We start from the raw sequence: 15,397 nt of genomic DNA, 5'->3' as shown, positions 1-15,397 counted from the left end.
CCTTCAAAGTGAATTACCCCCTCGTAGTTACACCACAGACAGAGCATGACTTTATGCTGAAAACGGCCCTGTTTGACGACCGTTTCTGGAAATTGACCCTTGCTCACCATTTTTTGCACATTTGAAGTTCGGAAAAACACCCACTTTTAGTTGCATGTAACAACCCGTTTCAGAAGCCCACATGACAGGGATTTTGCAACAGTTGTCGGCACACATCCACTCTCCTCTAGGCCTGTGCTGACGTCAACAACCTGGCAGCTCCTTAGCTCGTAAAGATGACACCCTACAGTGGACTGAAACATGCCGAGTTGGTTTGACAATACTGATGTCTGGAGCTAGTGAATGAATTTTCCTCAAGGCATGTTGAATAACCTCAAAAGCAACTATTCTGGGGCGGCCAGACTTTGGATGATCTTCGACATTGTTACAATCTTCACACGAAATTTCTGGAACCAATGAGTTGTTCCGTGGTTCACTTCACCTTCCTCTTTCGCATGACAAATGTTTTGGGTTGCTGCCGCACGTTATGTTTGAGTTCGAACTCATTCAGTGGAAGACCCGGGTTTGATTCCCGGCGGGAGCTCGCGTGGTTCGGTTTCCACGTTAATCAGTAGGTCCAAGTCTTTATAGCCTCTCTGCTGAAAGAGACACTAAACTCAACATCAAATCTAACCCCTACAGCTGCAATTCACGTATTAGACGTTGTTGAGCACTATTGTCACTGCCACTAAAAACTAACTGAAAATAATGAGAGAGTGGCGGCCTACATGTTAAATAGTCCGCGTATGATGCTACCTCGAGGGTCAGGTTGACCTTGTATTTGTGTTCTATCACGGCGTGTACATGCGCCTATGCCGTGATCGACTGTTGTTTCGGGTGTGGAAATATTGGAAGATTTATGACTTACCTTTGTATTAAGTTAAGAGTCAAATGACTTGGTATGAAAAATTGTCCTACCGTAGTGAAACGACTCAACGCACTTCGTTTCTTCTGATCAATCCATTAATCATGTAGAAATATCCTAATAATAAAAGGCGAACGTCTCGACTCTTAATTCCTAATAGTAAGTAGTCGCGCTAACAGATGTCGCTATCGTATGTCTGTCCAACGCTAGTAAGTGTCGTTACCTGCGCTATCACTTCCTACTAAATATTTTAAATCAACAACGTTAAATGTATCGAAGTCCTTCAACAGTTGCATAAATATGATATTGAGTTCAGAGTAGTTGGCGGACAAACTCAAAATAAATAAATAAAAATAAAGAATAAAATAAAGAATAAACAAATTTGTTAAATGTAAACAATTATAATTAGCCACGATTAGGTCTTATAATTAACCTATAATGTACAAAGTACGAGATCATTGGGGAATAACTAGTATAAAATACAAGTCATTTGAAATACAGTAGTTTTTCTAGATAATTTTTTCGTAATAACTTCTGAATATTAATGAGTATATTCTGCTTCTGAATATTAATGAGTATATTCTGATATTCTGTAACTTGATGAAAAAGAAATTAAAAACAGTAAATGTTGTAATCTTGTACATCAATTTTAGTCAGAATTTATTGTATAAAAAATACATTTGAACGTAATTATACTCCATATGGCGCTTAAATAATATTTGTCATTTAGAAAAATACTTCCAAAGAAAATTGCACAGATACGGTGTGCCAGAAAGTAACGAAAATCATATGTACTAAGTTTTAACATTACTGTGTTTCTTCACATGTTAATTTTATTACTTAGAATTTGTTACAAAAAAAGAAGGTTGAATTCCAGTAAAACTTACAACATCAACATGTTTGTTTCACTATGAAGCGTAATTATTAGATGTCACGGAGTACCCATAAGTGGGTTTTAGAATGCAGGTAGCGCCCACAAGATTTTTTGGGGAACAGTTTTTCTATTGAAAATGGCACAATCGAAATTTACTTCTACCATAATGGTGCTTTTTAAATACACTAATTGGGGGTCATAGTGATTTAGTAGTAGAACGCTTACGTCTAGCGCGTGGGATCCCTGATTCGATCCCCGGCCAAGTTTATGGTGGACAATATCTTGTCCGTGGCGTACTCTCGTTTCCTCCTACATTGTCATACCATCAGTTTTTCCATCATCATTCACCTCCCTAAATTATCGTCTCCCTTAGTCTAAAGGGCATAATCGTGGGCATTAAACTGAAAGATTTCATTTTATGTCTAAAAGACCAATTGCAAGCAAAAATTAGCTTGAATTACATTTTAAGATAATTAATTGTAGTAGCAAAGAATTCATTTGATTGAAAGGACAAAATTATGATGAAATGCTTAAGCACTGGGGAAGGGGGGATACCTCTGTTAGATGTAGTACATTCTGGTGTGTTATACATGGTTAAAATATCTTTTTTAAAAAAAAAATAAAGAAAAGAGCATTAAACATAATACAACTTGTGTAGGCCGTGGTCATCCTAGAACAGACTTGTAATATATTCCTCTTTCTGTTAAAACCTTCTGATCTTTATACATACTCATTCTTCTGTTACATCTTCAAATATGACAGGCTAATCTAATATACTTTAGGCATTCTTTGATCTTTTCTTTTTATACCTTTTTATGCCTTTGAAGAAGATAAATATATTTTCGAAAGACTAATTATATTTGTTATTGTTTTTATTATTATTATAATTATTATTTGTATGCATTTCTCAAGTTTACTAATATTTTTACAAAATCAAGTATAATCTGGGTTGTTTTGGTGGGTACGTTGACGGGAGAGGAGAGGGAAAAACTTTCCAGTACTCTTAAGTCTAGTGATCTGAGTTTCGGCACCCGTGCTGTGAACTCAGAATAGTGGCGTCTTCAGATCGAACTTTAATAGTAGCTCCTATCTTATATAAACTTAATATTACAGAAGGACGCAAAGAAAATTATGATCACAATTTTGGCTATTTAAAATAGGTAATATTTGTTCCACACAGTTTCGGTACTGTAAAGGGGTGTTAAATCAAACAATCTGTTGTGGTACGTAATTTGTCACTATACAGAATAGATGTTCAGTGATAATCATTTTGCAGCAAAGTAAATTCCTAGAAATAAAAGATACGGGCCACCGTACTAAACTTTCTCACCCAGTTACTTGAACTAAATCATGTTGTTCTTCAGTTATTAATGAAGCATGTTCTTGTGAAATACGAACAAAATTATAAGGCTTAAAAAATAAAAAATAAAAAAAAATAAAAATAAAAATACGCCCAAAGAAAACTCATTCACAAAAGTGACCTTCCCCTTGTAGATTTTCCATAAAAAATAACTTATGCCATATATTAGGGTTATTAATGAAATATTTGTAAAATAACCAAATCCTATAACTGATGTTTTACAAAATTGTAAGAAGAAAAACAAAACTCATCCCCTTGTGGATATTTTGTGGCTGAAAGTGATCTGTGCAATATTATAGGAATAATGATGAAATATTTATTTAACAAATATGAACAAAAATCGCCTGGTTTCTTTTCGAGAAAGTAGTCAGGAAAGAAACTCACCCTCAAGAGTATAAATTTTGCGTAAAGAATAACTTACACAGCATTGCATAGTTATTAATGAAATATGTATTTATGAAATATGAAGAAAATTGCCTTTGTTGCTTTTGAGAAAATCATCCGAAAAAGCTCACTCCAAGAATAAACTCTCTCTCATAGATCTTTTCAGGCAAATTATTTATGCCATAGTGTGAGGTTGTTCATGAAATATTCATTAATGAAACATGAATAAAATCGCCTGAGTCGTTTTGAAAAAAATCGTACAAAAAAACTCATCCCCAAAAATAAAGTACTTCTCGTAGATTTTTTCAAGAGAAGTGAGTTACGCTATATTGTCAGGTTATCAACGAAATATTTATTTATGAAATATGAACACTACCTGAGTCTTTTCTGAGAAAATCGCCCGAAAAAAAAAAGAAAGAAAAAAAATAAAACACACAAGAGTAAACTTTAAACATGATTTATGAAGTATAAACAAAATTGTTAGAGCTATTTTTCATAATCATTTTTTATTTTCACTCTTAGCGAACTAATCTTCTTTTTAGAGATATAAAGAAATTTTTAAATAATCTGGAGAATTACATAAAAATCTTAAGTTTAAAATTTAGTTGAGGTACGTTGAACGGTATGGTCTCTAGGCGAGTATACATCAGGACAAACAGACGGGCAGATGTCGAAAAATCACTTATTGGTATCTATGGGTCATGGAACGTGTAAATCCGTTAAAATTTAGAATTAGTTTTTTTTTTTTTCATGATCACCATACTTTCTTCTCTTCTTTCGTCGCTTGTAAGTGAAAATGAAGTCTTCTATTTTTAATTTTATTGTTGAACGCAGTTTTGCATGTATATAGCTTGAATCAACAATGAAGAAATATTTACATTAAATAAGTGCGATAGAGATTGAAAAATCATAGAATATTAGTTCTGTCTTTTATTTTGTTACTGAGTAGAAGTTTTTGCTTTAATGCACACAATCTTCTTGGCCTTTTTTGTTGAGAACCCTTAAGAGGCAGGGTAAATTTTCATTTTTTCTTATTAGAAAGGAATAAACATACTGTCATTCATCAAGTAGAAGAGAGGTTCTTGAATAAAGTAAATAAATATTTGAGCCAATGTGTACAGATTAAAATGTATACGTAATAGGAACAGAAACATGTGGATCTAAATAAAGTTTACTTCAACTTTCGAGACTGAACAACTTGTCATCGAAATGTAGAAAGAAATGAAGAAAAGGGAATACAAAAACACTAGAAACAAGTAGTCGGTAAGGCGTCAACCTGCCAACCGGACGGCTCCGGTTCAATTCCCAGTGGGGCGGAATTTATGTCGTCCTTAATCCTCGTTCTAATAGGGCTTCATGTTCACCTAGTTTCTGCAAAATGAGTACTTGGAGAAACTTAGGGATTAAAGGTGCTTATTACATGCTGAGGTCAGGAAAATTAGGAGCTATATTCTTATCACCCGTGGCACTTCGGCCTTTTTGAATGGGGAGCACCCTTTACAAAGAGTCTAGTCATATTTACATTTGAATTTATATATGACTGTCGTTCTGCATCGTGGGTACCATTTCAGTGGGTGATATGTGCAGTATCTTGGAAGTAGAATACTTCACATAAAAGAATTACACTGTTCCCACAGATTAAATTCATATTGTAGTAGTTTCTTTTCTCTTGATATTCTTACTTGGTGAGCTTCAATTATCTTGATAATTTGCGAAGATTTTTCATAACTTACCACATTGTACCTCTTTTCGTCATGGTGACACCTCAACTGCAGCATGTAATTTCCATTGCAGAAGCCCGCTAGAGAAGTAGGTAGTAACTAATTTAAAGCACCCATTCAAAATCTGCAGATTTTCTTACAATAGCCATCATAAAAGGACAATAGCAGTTTACAGATAACCTCATTGAATATTGCTCTCTAGGGTGGCGAATGATAGGATACCCTTTGGTCTGTTAATTTTATTGCGGTTTAGTTTTGTTGCCTTTTTATTTAAATCGTAAAACACAAATTATTCTTATTTTGAAGCTTTTCTAATTGCTTTCGTTTTCGAATTACAATAATTACGGGAAAAAAAAAAACTGAATAAATATAGTGTTTTCTTATTAATATCAATAAATGAATATGAATGGGATATCTGCATACCAATACCTTTTTTCTTACCTTCCAACAAACCTATTATAACCTTTTCTAACTGTTTGTAATTAATAGTTCCTTTGTTATTTGATGTTAGATCTGGTTGAGAGTACTTAAACTTTGCATGTTTATACTAGTATTTCTTTCAGTTAGTAAAATAAACTTAGTTTTCATTTGGTATTGGCCTATATCTTTATTCTTTGTAGTAAATTCGGAAAAATTTGTAGCTTTTAAGTTTTTTTAGTGTTTCCAAGTTCGTAAAAGCGTTGAATTTTATGTGTTTTTTTCTTTTAATCTTAGAATAATAATATAGTTATTTTCTTATAAATGTTATTTAAAAATTTGTTTCCATTTTGTGATATAGTTGTGGTCTCAAACATGGTAACGATAAATGAAGTTGTTTCATTATTTCCAAATAATCGGCCATCTGTTATATAAACCAGTTTTACGGAATTTGTTACGGTAAACTTTTGTTCAACACATATACAGAAGGTTGTTCTTCTTATATCCGACCAATTTTGACGGATACTTACCTTAAGAGATATCGCGCCGCCACCACCGATCATGTTCTGTTGGACCCCTAGCATTGTGGACTATCAGACGGCATCGCAGTTTCCATTGCAGCAAGCTCCGGCGCAGGACGGGCATGGGAATTCTGTCCCACTCCTTCCTGCAGGCTTTCCTTAGACCAGGGTGCGCTGTCGGCGATGTTGAGGACATCGTTTCAACAATCCAAATGCGCAAAAATCCATTGGACTGGTATCTGAGCTTTTCACAGAAATGTCTTCAAACGAAATAACACGAATTCCTAATTCGTCTGCCATGTCCTGGATTAAAACGTAGGATGCTCTGGCGGTATGAGTCAAAGCCTTGTCCATATGGATCATCACCCGGTTCGCATCCTTCCATACAATTGGGGATGTCTCTCCGATAAATGGGTGTCAGAATAAATTCTTGGAAGTACCTTGCATTCACCTTCACGTTTTTGTCCACCTTGCATATCATCAACTTACCTTCATATCCGAATCCCGTAACAGCCATAAAGCCACGTGGGGAAACTTTCCTTGCATTGACGAACAAAGTTGCTGTGCCCCTTGCCGTCAATGTCATGGTATGTGATCGCCTGAATGTGACCACCAGTAGTGAGATGAACATATAATTCATTCATTGCGACAACTTTTTTTCATTTGGAACCCGCAAGGTACTTTTCATAGCGTTTTCTGTAGTTCGTCTTACGTTCGGCAATGTGACACGAGAGTAGGTGGTGTACATGGGCCTTCTGCACACACTTCAGTCTGAGGCACTTGCGAATTGTTGTGTTCATAGTTGACGGTGCGAGGTGGAATCTGTAGCCTATATTACGTTGCGTCGGAGGTTTTCTTTTTGGGCACGCCAATCGACTAATCTCCCTCACTACGGATGTCACTTTGCTCGGCAGCTTTTCTGATGGTTTTCATGGGTGAATGCTTCGCAAGGGAAGCATGTTGTATGTAGCTTTCGTAGTCGTCACCCTGAGTGTTAACCCATTTTTCCGACACTTTCACAATGCATACGTACGAAAACTTAGTATTGAAAAGGGCCATTACGTAACCCTCCCAATACCGATTGATTTTCGGCGCCATTTGATAACACTCACTACCAACACTCGCGCACCTACAAAGTCAGACACAGGAGCTCCTCCGTGGCTAAGCGGTTAGCGTACGCGCCTTTGGCGTGGGAGACCCGGGTTCGATTCCCGGCGGGAGCTCATGTGGTTCGGATTCCACGTTAATCAGTAGGTCCACGTCTCATATAGCCTCGCTGCTGAAAGGGACGCTAAACTAAAATCAACTCAACTCAAAGTCAGACACAATACTTCTCCCGCCAGCAAACTTATAGTTCCAGCATGATACGCAGGTAGCAGCACCGAATCGAAAATCGAAATTGATCGGATATAGCAAACAACTTTCTGTACATTAAGAAAGTTACTTCAAGGATTGAATTTGCTCGTAGTTTTATTTATACTGATAACTGACGTGGTAACTTACAGTTATAACTTTGATAAGGTAAATGTCAAAACATTAATATTATCAATAGATTGCGGCACGTGCCTTTCCAGCGTATTTTGTAGGGAGGACGATATTTTAAATACAAGGGTTGTTCAAGGTTGATCGGGGCTTTTATTTCTTCAGAGGAAACAGATAGCACAAGAAGCACGAAACTATGTCAGCTTTTCAAAGTATTCTCCGTGCGCGTCGAGGCACCGTTGCCATCGTTGTGGCAGCTCCCTGATTCCTTTGGCGTCGAAAAAACTTGGTTGTTGTCATAGCCACTGGAGGACATCGTTCCACAGTGCTTCATCTGTCGTTAATTCCTTCGCTCCCAGATGGTCTTTAAGGGGTGCAAACACTGGGGGTTAAGTCTGGACTGTAGGGGGGATGGGGCAGAACTTCCCAGCGCATTTCGACCAGAGTTGTTGTTGTCACATTGGCCGTCTGAGGGCGGTCATTGTCATGGAGAAAAATGACATTTCCATACAACATCCCAAGTCTTTTCTTGCGAATGGACTTTCGTACAGCAACATTCAACAATGTGGAGTAATACTGGGTATTAATTGTGCTCCCTTTGTCCAGAAAATCCACATGGATAACATCCTTCATGTTCCAGAAGACACTTGCCATGATCTTTCCAGCGGACGGCTGCGTTTTGCTTTTCTTGGACGGCGGGGACCCTTTATGCCGCCACTCCATGCTGATTGTTTTGGTATCTGGGGTTGAATTGTACAACCATGTTTCATCATACGTGATGATGGATTGCAACAATTCATCACCTTCAGCTCGAAACCGATTCAGATGCTGATCACAGACCGTCATTCGCATCCACTTCTGATCAAATGTCAGCTGGCGGGGAACCCACCTTGCACAGATTTTGCGGAAGCGTAAGTGGTCGTCAACACTCCCGACACTGATATTCACCTCGGCAGCAATATTCCGCACTGTTACTTGCCGGTTCTCAAGAATCATTTGCTCAACACGTGCAATATTCACTGGTCTGACTGTAGCTGGGCGAATGTGTCCTGCACTTCATTTGTCACCAGCTTCCGTCCTTCGCGAAACTGTTCACACCATGCGTACACTCCTGTCCTTGACATCGTTTGTTCACCGTACTGTGCTTGCAATCTTCTGAAAATCTCAGCTGGTTTAACTTTCTCCTTCACTAGAAATTTGATTACTCACCGCTGCTCTACAGCGACATACACACTGGTTGCCATCATGTTTGCTGCAACTGCTGCATATGCGCCAAATACGTCATGCCAGGCGCTAGTTACTCGAGAAGGAATACATTACGTCACCCGCAAGTTTCATCATGATCCTGCTATTTATCGATTATTTACGTACGAAAATCCCGGTCAACTTTGAATGACCCTTGTGACTCAATCAGATTCGAGATGAATATTCAAACTTTATCGAAAATCAATTTTAATAAATTATCAGAGAATAATCTGTGTATTTATTTGATATTCTTATTCCTTTCGTTGTTGAGAGCACTCATTTTATTTCCCAGAGACAAGCTCCCAATAATGAAACTCTCAACGATGAAAGAAACAATCTTAAAAATTACATAGGTTATTCTTTAATTATTTATTCTACTCGTCTTTGGATAAAGTTTGAATACTTCCCTCTTGAATTTGATTGAGTTATTTTAAGTATTGTCGCTCCGTACGAAATACGTTGGATAAGTAAAGGGACATGTGCTGCATCCATTGATTATTGGCGCTCCTGTGACTCGCATTAAATATTCTACGTTTTGAATTAGGCAGGTCGCCCTCTCAATTCTCGTTGCTGGGCATCCTGACCGAGACATTCCTGATCATTTCTTTCGTACCAGATGAATGTTGATGCGCTAGTGTAGCATACTTTAGCCCTTAAATATAATAAAGACTTTGAGACGTGACAAATAAATTAAAAGTTGACTGAAAGATCGTAAAAAAATGACAGGAAGGAAATAATTGTGTAATTTGGTCAAGATGACCTTTACGTGTTTATGCGGATTCGAAGTCTTTGAGTTATCCAATGAAAAAGCCTTGTATCTCCTGTTCGAAAATAAAATTGAACGCCTGTTCCTCAGAAGCTGTATACTTTTATCCGGTGGACACACGAGTTAACATTCACACATTTTATTTGGAAAACCCGTGTTCGATTCCCGATGGGACCGGTTATAGTTGAGAACATGCAACAAGTTTTAGGTTCATTAGTAGCCGTGATGCTGAAAAGTGATGTCAAAACTTCACTTTAAAAAAAAAAAAAAAAAAAAATAATAATAATAATAATAATAATAATAATAATAATAATAATAAAGTGGTCAGTTTGAACATTTTCTTCAAGCCTAGATATGAAAGCATGCTATTGGTGTGAGGTGAGAGCTGTTAAAGAAAAGTAAGTGTTGAGAATTTTGTGAACGTATCAGTACGTGTCTGTAAAGCAACCATTGTGGGATATAGAAAGTAGTCAAACTATCAGTATCACTAGTTAAAAGCAGTGAAATCCATTCCTTTAGAGTGTCGAACTAACTTCGTTCGAGTTTTTGTGTTTTACCTTCTTATGTAATATAAAGGTTATGAAGGATATGATCTGTTATTAATGTGGGCTACAAAGCACGACCGGGGGCTTGAATCCGGTACAGTTGGCAAGGTACAAACCATCATGTAAGATCAACTTTCACAGTATAGGCCGTTTCCACCACCCTATCTCGACACTCTCTACTTATCTATTGGCTGGCACGTGCGCCGTTGGTACACGTGGTCTCGGGTTTAATTCCCAGTAGGAGAGCATTAAAATTTGAACATATTACGGTGATTCGGATTCTACTCTAAAATGTAGGTCCATGACTCATATAACCTCGCTGTTGAAAAGGGTCGCCAAACTTCAACAAATAAAACACACTGTGCCATCTCCAAAGAATTAATTTCGTGTTTTTTATATTTTATAGCTCCTTGAGCATGTCTTTAGTGGTATTTATTATCATAATAAGCGTTTTATTACAAGAGTAACATTTGGTTTCAAAAAATAATACACTTGCCAAGTAATAAGGTGTTAACCCTGTACCCTTGATTATTTTTTTAACGTTGGTGAGTCCAGGTTTGATTTGATCATGCATATAAAGTAGTACTTTTCATTTGACCAATTGTGTGATGAGACTTCCATCGTCCAGACAGAGAATTGTAATTATAATAATTGTAATTAATATAATGAAAAGGTAAGATAATCAAAGATATTATTGTAGACTGTTCTCTATGTTAAAATCAAACTAAATTGTTTTCAATGTTCCTTGTTGAAAAATTATATTCAAATAAACATGTTTTGGCTTGTAGGATAACCTTGGTCAAACAAGGAGTGAGGTAGAGCAGTTGCAGAGTAAACTGAATGCTCTTAGCCACATGGCGCGCACTATGGCAGCCAGAATGCGCGAAGATCTTGCACTCCTGCAGCAGCAAACGTTGCAGGACAAAGAAAAGTGTTTAGCGTATTTGGCCAGCCTTTGTCATTGTTTTCAAGATGCCTTGCAGAGAGTTATAGCTGATGAGTTGGATGCAAGGGAGTGTTTGTTGAAGAGTAAGGCGCAAAAAATGCAGGAGGAGGAAAGACAAAGGTTAGAAGAAGAAAATCAAGATGCATTGAAGAAAATGACACTGACACATGAGCTGGAAATGGATGCTCTGCGTGAAGATCTCAGGAAATCAGAAGAGGGCAGAGAAGAGGAAATGAGGGCTCTAAAAGAGGTATAAATACTTTTCTCCTTTTTCTCGTATGAATAGGATGTTTGATTAGATGATAGAGTATTGCAATACATAATCAAAATTAATCTGATATAAGTAAACCTTGATGTTCTTTTGAATTCTCTGTCTTCATGCTCGTATACAAAATATTCAATGCACTTGGAATAAAACTTAGAAAGAAATAAAAATTTTGCAATTTTACGCTGAGATGAAGGATTTTATTTATTTTTAAGTGAAAGGTAAGCAACAAAATTTACAGAATATAAATACATTTCACAAATAGAACAAAATTATATCTTTAATATTCTACACTTTCGATCTGTAGACTAAAGGTGATTATAATGAATGTAAATGGAAAATAGTTGAACGATGTAAGGTTTGCCCAAATTAAAGGAAACTACGGTTATATCTAAAGGATATTTTATTACAGAATATGTGAAGTACAGTTAATGTGTAACATGACATCTATAGCTTATTGTCGTTGATATTAATTCACTGATCCCAGCGCGTAGGAAGAGAGTGGGTGGCTTCAGTGAAAAACTCCTAGGTCCATTGTTTCACAGTGTTCTGCACTTCCTTGTCGCATGCGAACCGTTGACCTTTCAGTGATATTTTTAAGGGGCGGAAGATATAGAACTCACTTGAGAATATATCGGTGGGTGTACAAATGTTTGAGGATTTCCCATCGAAATACTTCAGCAGGTCGAGGTTTAAGGTCGTGAGAAGTTCTTGATGGTTTCGCGCTAAACAACTGTCTCCTACTGAAGAAACAGCAGGCGACGCCGTTAGCTACAAGTCCAAATTGGGAATCATTCCGCGCCATCTGTCGCCAAACATATTTCCCCACTTCGTTTAGATACAACGCCACTATAGTCAAAGTTTCCAAATCAAGTAGAACGAAGAACGAATAAAAGAAGGGAAGGCATATTTTGTGATCTACTAGTGAGCCACTATGTTCTCATAAACACTGTTAACTTATTTTATGGGTTAAAGAACGTGAACGTATTTATCGCCGCAAATAAAATCCCGTTCTTTTGTATTTCAAGCCACTCAAGTCATAATTACTACGCACCTTCCTAAGATTTAGTTTTATCCTGCCGTCTTCTTAGTCTACCAAAAGATCTATTTCCGATAGGCGTGTGAAGTTGTATTCTGTGTATCCAGTTCGTATTTTCTGTGCATCATAACATATTCGAAATGGGAATAGCAGATGTAGGATAGCTAGGAAGAAATAAACTTCTTCAATAAACGTTCTTTTGTTAGATGTACCAGGTTGTAAATGCTTTTATTACACTGTTGCTTTTCTTGTTGCAGATGTTGAAAGTGAAAGAGCAAGAGTTGTTGTTGGCAAGAGAAGAAATGACCTCTCTGGAGGTAAACCTAAGGAAAAAATTTCAAGAAGAAAAAGATGAAGTCCTGAAACTTCTAGAAGCAGAATACTCGGAGAGAGAAAAGGAAACCATGCTTCTAGTACGAGAAGAAGTACAACGAGAGACTGATCAAAAATGGAAGCAAATTGCCGAAGAGAAGGAAGAAGGATTGAGGCAGCAGTGTGAGGAATTGGAAAGAAGGTTCAGGTCTGAAATTGAGCAAGAGAAGTTAAAAATTGAGTGTGAGTGTGAGGTAAGATTCAAGAGTCAGTTAGAAGACCAACGTTTGGAATGGGAAAGAGAAAAGGAGAAAAATATGAAAGAACTTATTGAAAAACTCAGCCAAGAACATAAAATTGAATTAGAAGGTTTGAGATCTCGTTTTCGTTTGATGGCAACAACGAGCATGGAAAGAAGTCCAAGTGACAGTAGTTTGGAGAAAATTGAGGTAATCATCATTTTTATTGCGTAGTAAGTAGTTGTTACCCAGACATTTATTCATTCACATTAATTGAACTACAACAATACAGAAGTTGATTCATGGATATTGAGCTGAAATCAATGTGCAACTGACCGCCCATGCGCATCCCATCGCCGTGAGATTAGCACGAGGCAAGCAACTGTACCTCGTTAGTTACGCAGTAGAGTAGTGTGGTCGAGCCTAGTCTGATGGTGCCGAAACTGAACAGACTAGGAGAGTTTCATTGTGGCCCCTTCCGACGCTGAGTTCACGGCGTCGCTCATCATCCACTGTGAATCATATTATCCGGAAGTATACGGCACAGGCGCGAGCAGCTAGAAACCGGCCTCCCATGAAGAGGATCCCTTCGCTATTGCGTGTGGTGACCTCCGAAAATCTACACACACAGCATGTGATAGCCAGTAAATGCCGCATATCGCAGGTGACAATCGACCGCGCCATTCGCAGGGTTTTACGACTGGCGGTCGTTCGCACATCCTGACACCTTGTCATGTGACTGAGCGAAAAAGAAACGGCAGGAGGCTGAATGAACATCATCTCGCGGGTGATGGGTGAAAGTTAGTTGTTACCCTTGATGAGGCGTGGATTTACCTTACAAACTGTAATAAAGTTCGTGCCATTACATACACACCTGTTGACGCCAAAGGCAAAGCACGGATTTCTGCAAGTGCGCAGAGAGAGTTTCCCAAAAGGATTTATGATTGTGGCCGATTTCTCGTATAGGGGCAAACTGCGTCTGCGAGAGGTGAAGCAAAACCTCAAAATCATTGCTGCGTACTACCAGATGAAATGTATCAGCATCTGAAATTTTATATCGCCGTATGGAACAGGAAACTGGAATTTCTTAAATTCCCTTCTCTGACATTCCTGTCGAGAGTCCAGATGCCAGCCCAATAGACTATTGTGCATTCGGACTTCTCAGGCTTTGTCTGTCCCATCGTCGATTCCGCACCGTCTCCGGCCTGTGGAAAGCCTGTAAAGAGGAGTGGCATGCAATACCCATAGTCCAGCTGCAACGCGGTGTCCTGCAATGAAAACTCCGATGCTGGGCAATAGTCAGTAGACATGCCGTGCAGATCGAACATAGCCAGTAATGGAAACACGGCTTTTCCTAAGTAAGTCACATATTCAAATATAAATGAATCAACCTCTGTACTATATTTTAACGAAATAGATATGTTCTAAAAGTTGTCTTAGCGCGTAATAACTAACATAAATATATCTGTGTTGTGTGAACTCACGTAGACTGAAACTTTTAAATATTATCATTATGATTAATAATAATAATAACCCTACAATTTAGTGTAGTGGCCAGCGGGCACATTTTTTTTATACATGCGTCCTGAGTTCAATTCCTGGTAAGAGAATATTGAAATTTGAACGCATTACCGTGGCTCGGTCTCCACTTTAAGCCGTAGATCCACATTTCATATAGCCTCGGTGCTAACAAGGAACCTAAACTCCGATAAATAATAATCATAATAGAACAGGAGTTGATATTTAAATTTGGATAAAAAAAAGTTTTGAAACCGAGGAAATAGTATTGAGTTTATTCTTTTACATGATATTATAGACTACACCGACAAACTTTCAGAAGTGATTCCTGACATCAAAATAAGAAAGAAAGATAAAAAGTTCATATGGACCTTGTTAAATGCATTGTTTCAGAGCTAGGGCTATACAAAAACGTGGAAGCAATAAATTGTAACACGGGTTATTTCGAATACGAAGAACCATAGAGAGGTGGTCCATATTGGCATAAAGGAATCATACATACGCCATCCAAAAATGCATATTTGGACAATGTGCAATGGGTGCCCAATGGATTCCTCAGAGGGCATATTTCCCAGGCATGTTCCCAACAGAATTCCCAGATATGCTCGGGCTTAAAGGTGGATTCGAAGTAGGGAATAAGTAACGTCAATGAACGCGGAATGCGTCGGCAGGAAGCTGGAAGTGTTAGGAATCACCAGGTCTGCAGTTCCTCGTGTTCGGAACAACACGTGCTGCGATATTTTCAACGAACTTAAAAAGTTCGTTACTGAATTCTCTATGTCTGTGTGTCTGTCTGTTTGTCCGTCTGTCTGTTATTTGCGATTTTTTCAATTTTGAACCCTGCATTCGATAGAGCATC

At 37.8% G+C, this 15,397-nt stretch overlaps 1 protein-coding gene across 5 annotated transcripts in view; it reads left to right on the top strand.

The window, feature by feature from the left end:
* Atg17 (autophagy-related 17) overlaps window positions 1–15,397 on the top strand; it is a 93,982-nt gene that overhangs the window by 49,364 nt on the left and 29,221 nt on the right. For all 5 annotated transcript variants that reach the window (XM_081743628.1, XM_081743621.1, XM_081743602.1 and 2 more), the window contains exons 14-15: window positions 11,008–11,415; window positions 12,727–13,230. In XM_081743628.1, coding sequence (XP_081599754.1) covers window positions 11,008–11,415; window positions 12,727–13,230 — 912 coding nt within the window. The remainder of the gene's footprint in view (window positions 1–11,007; window positions 11,416–12,726; window positions 13,231–15,397) is intronic.

The sequence above is a fragment of the Thermobia domestica genome, chromosome 2 (genome assembly GCF_964235325.1).
Source record: "Thermobia domestica chromosome 2, izTheDome1.hap1.1, whole genome shotgun sequence".
NCBI classification, from domain to species: Eukaryota; Metazoa; Arthropoda; class Insecta; order Zygentoma; family Lepismatidae; genus Thermobia; species Thermobia domestica.
This window is presented reverse-complemented; position numbering and strand designations above follow the sequence as displayed.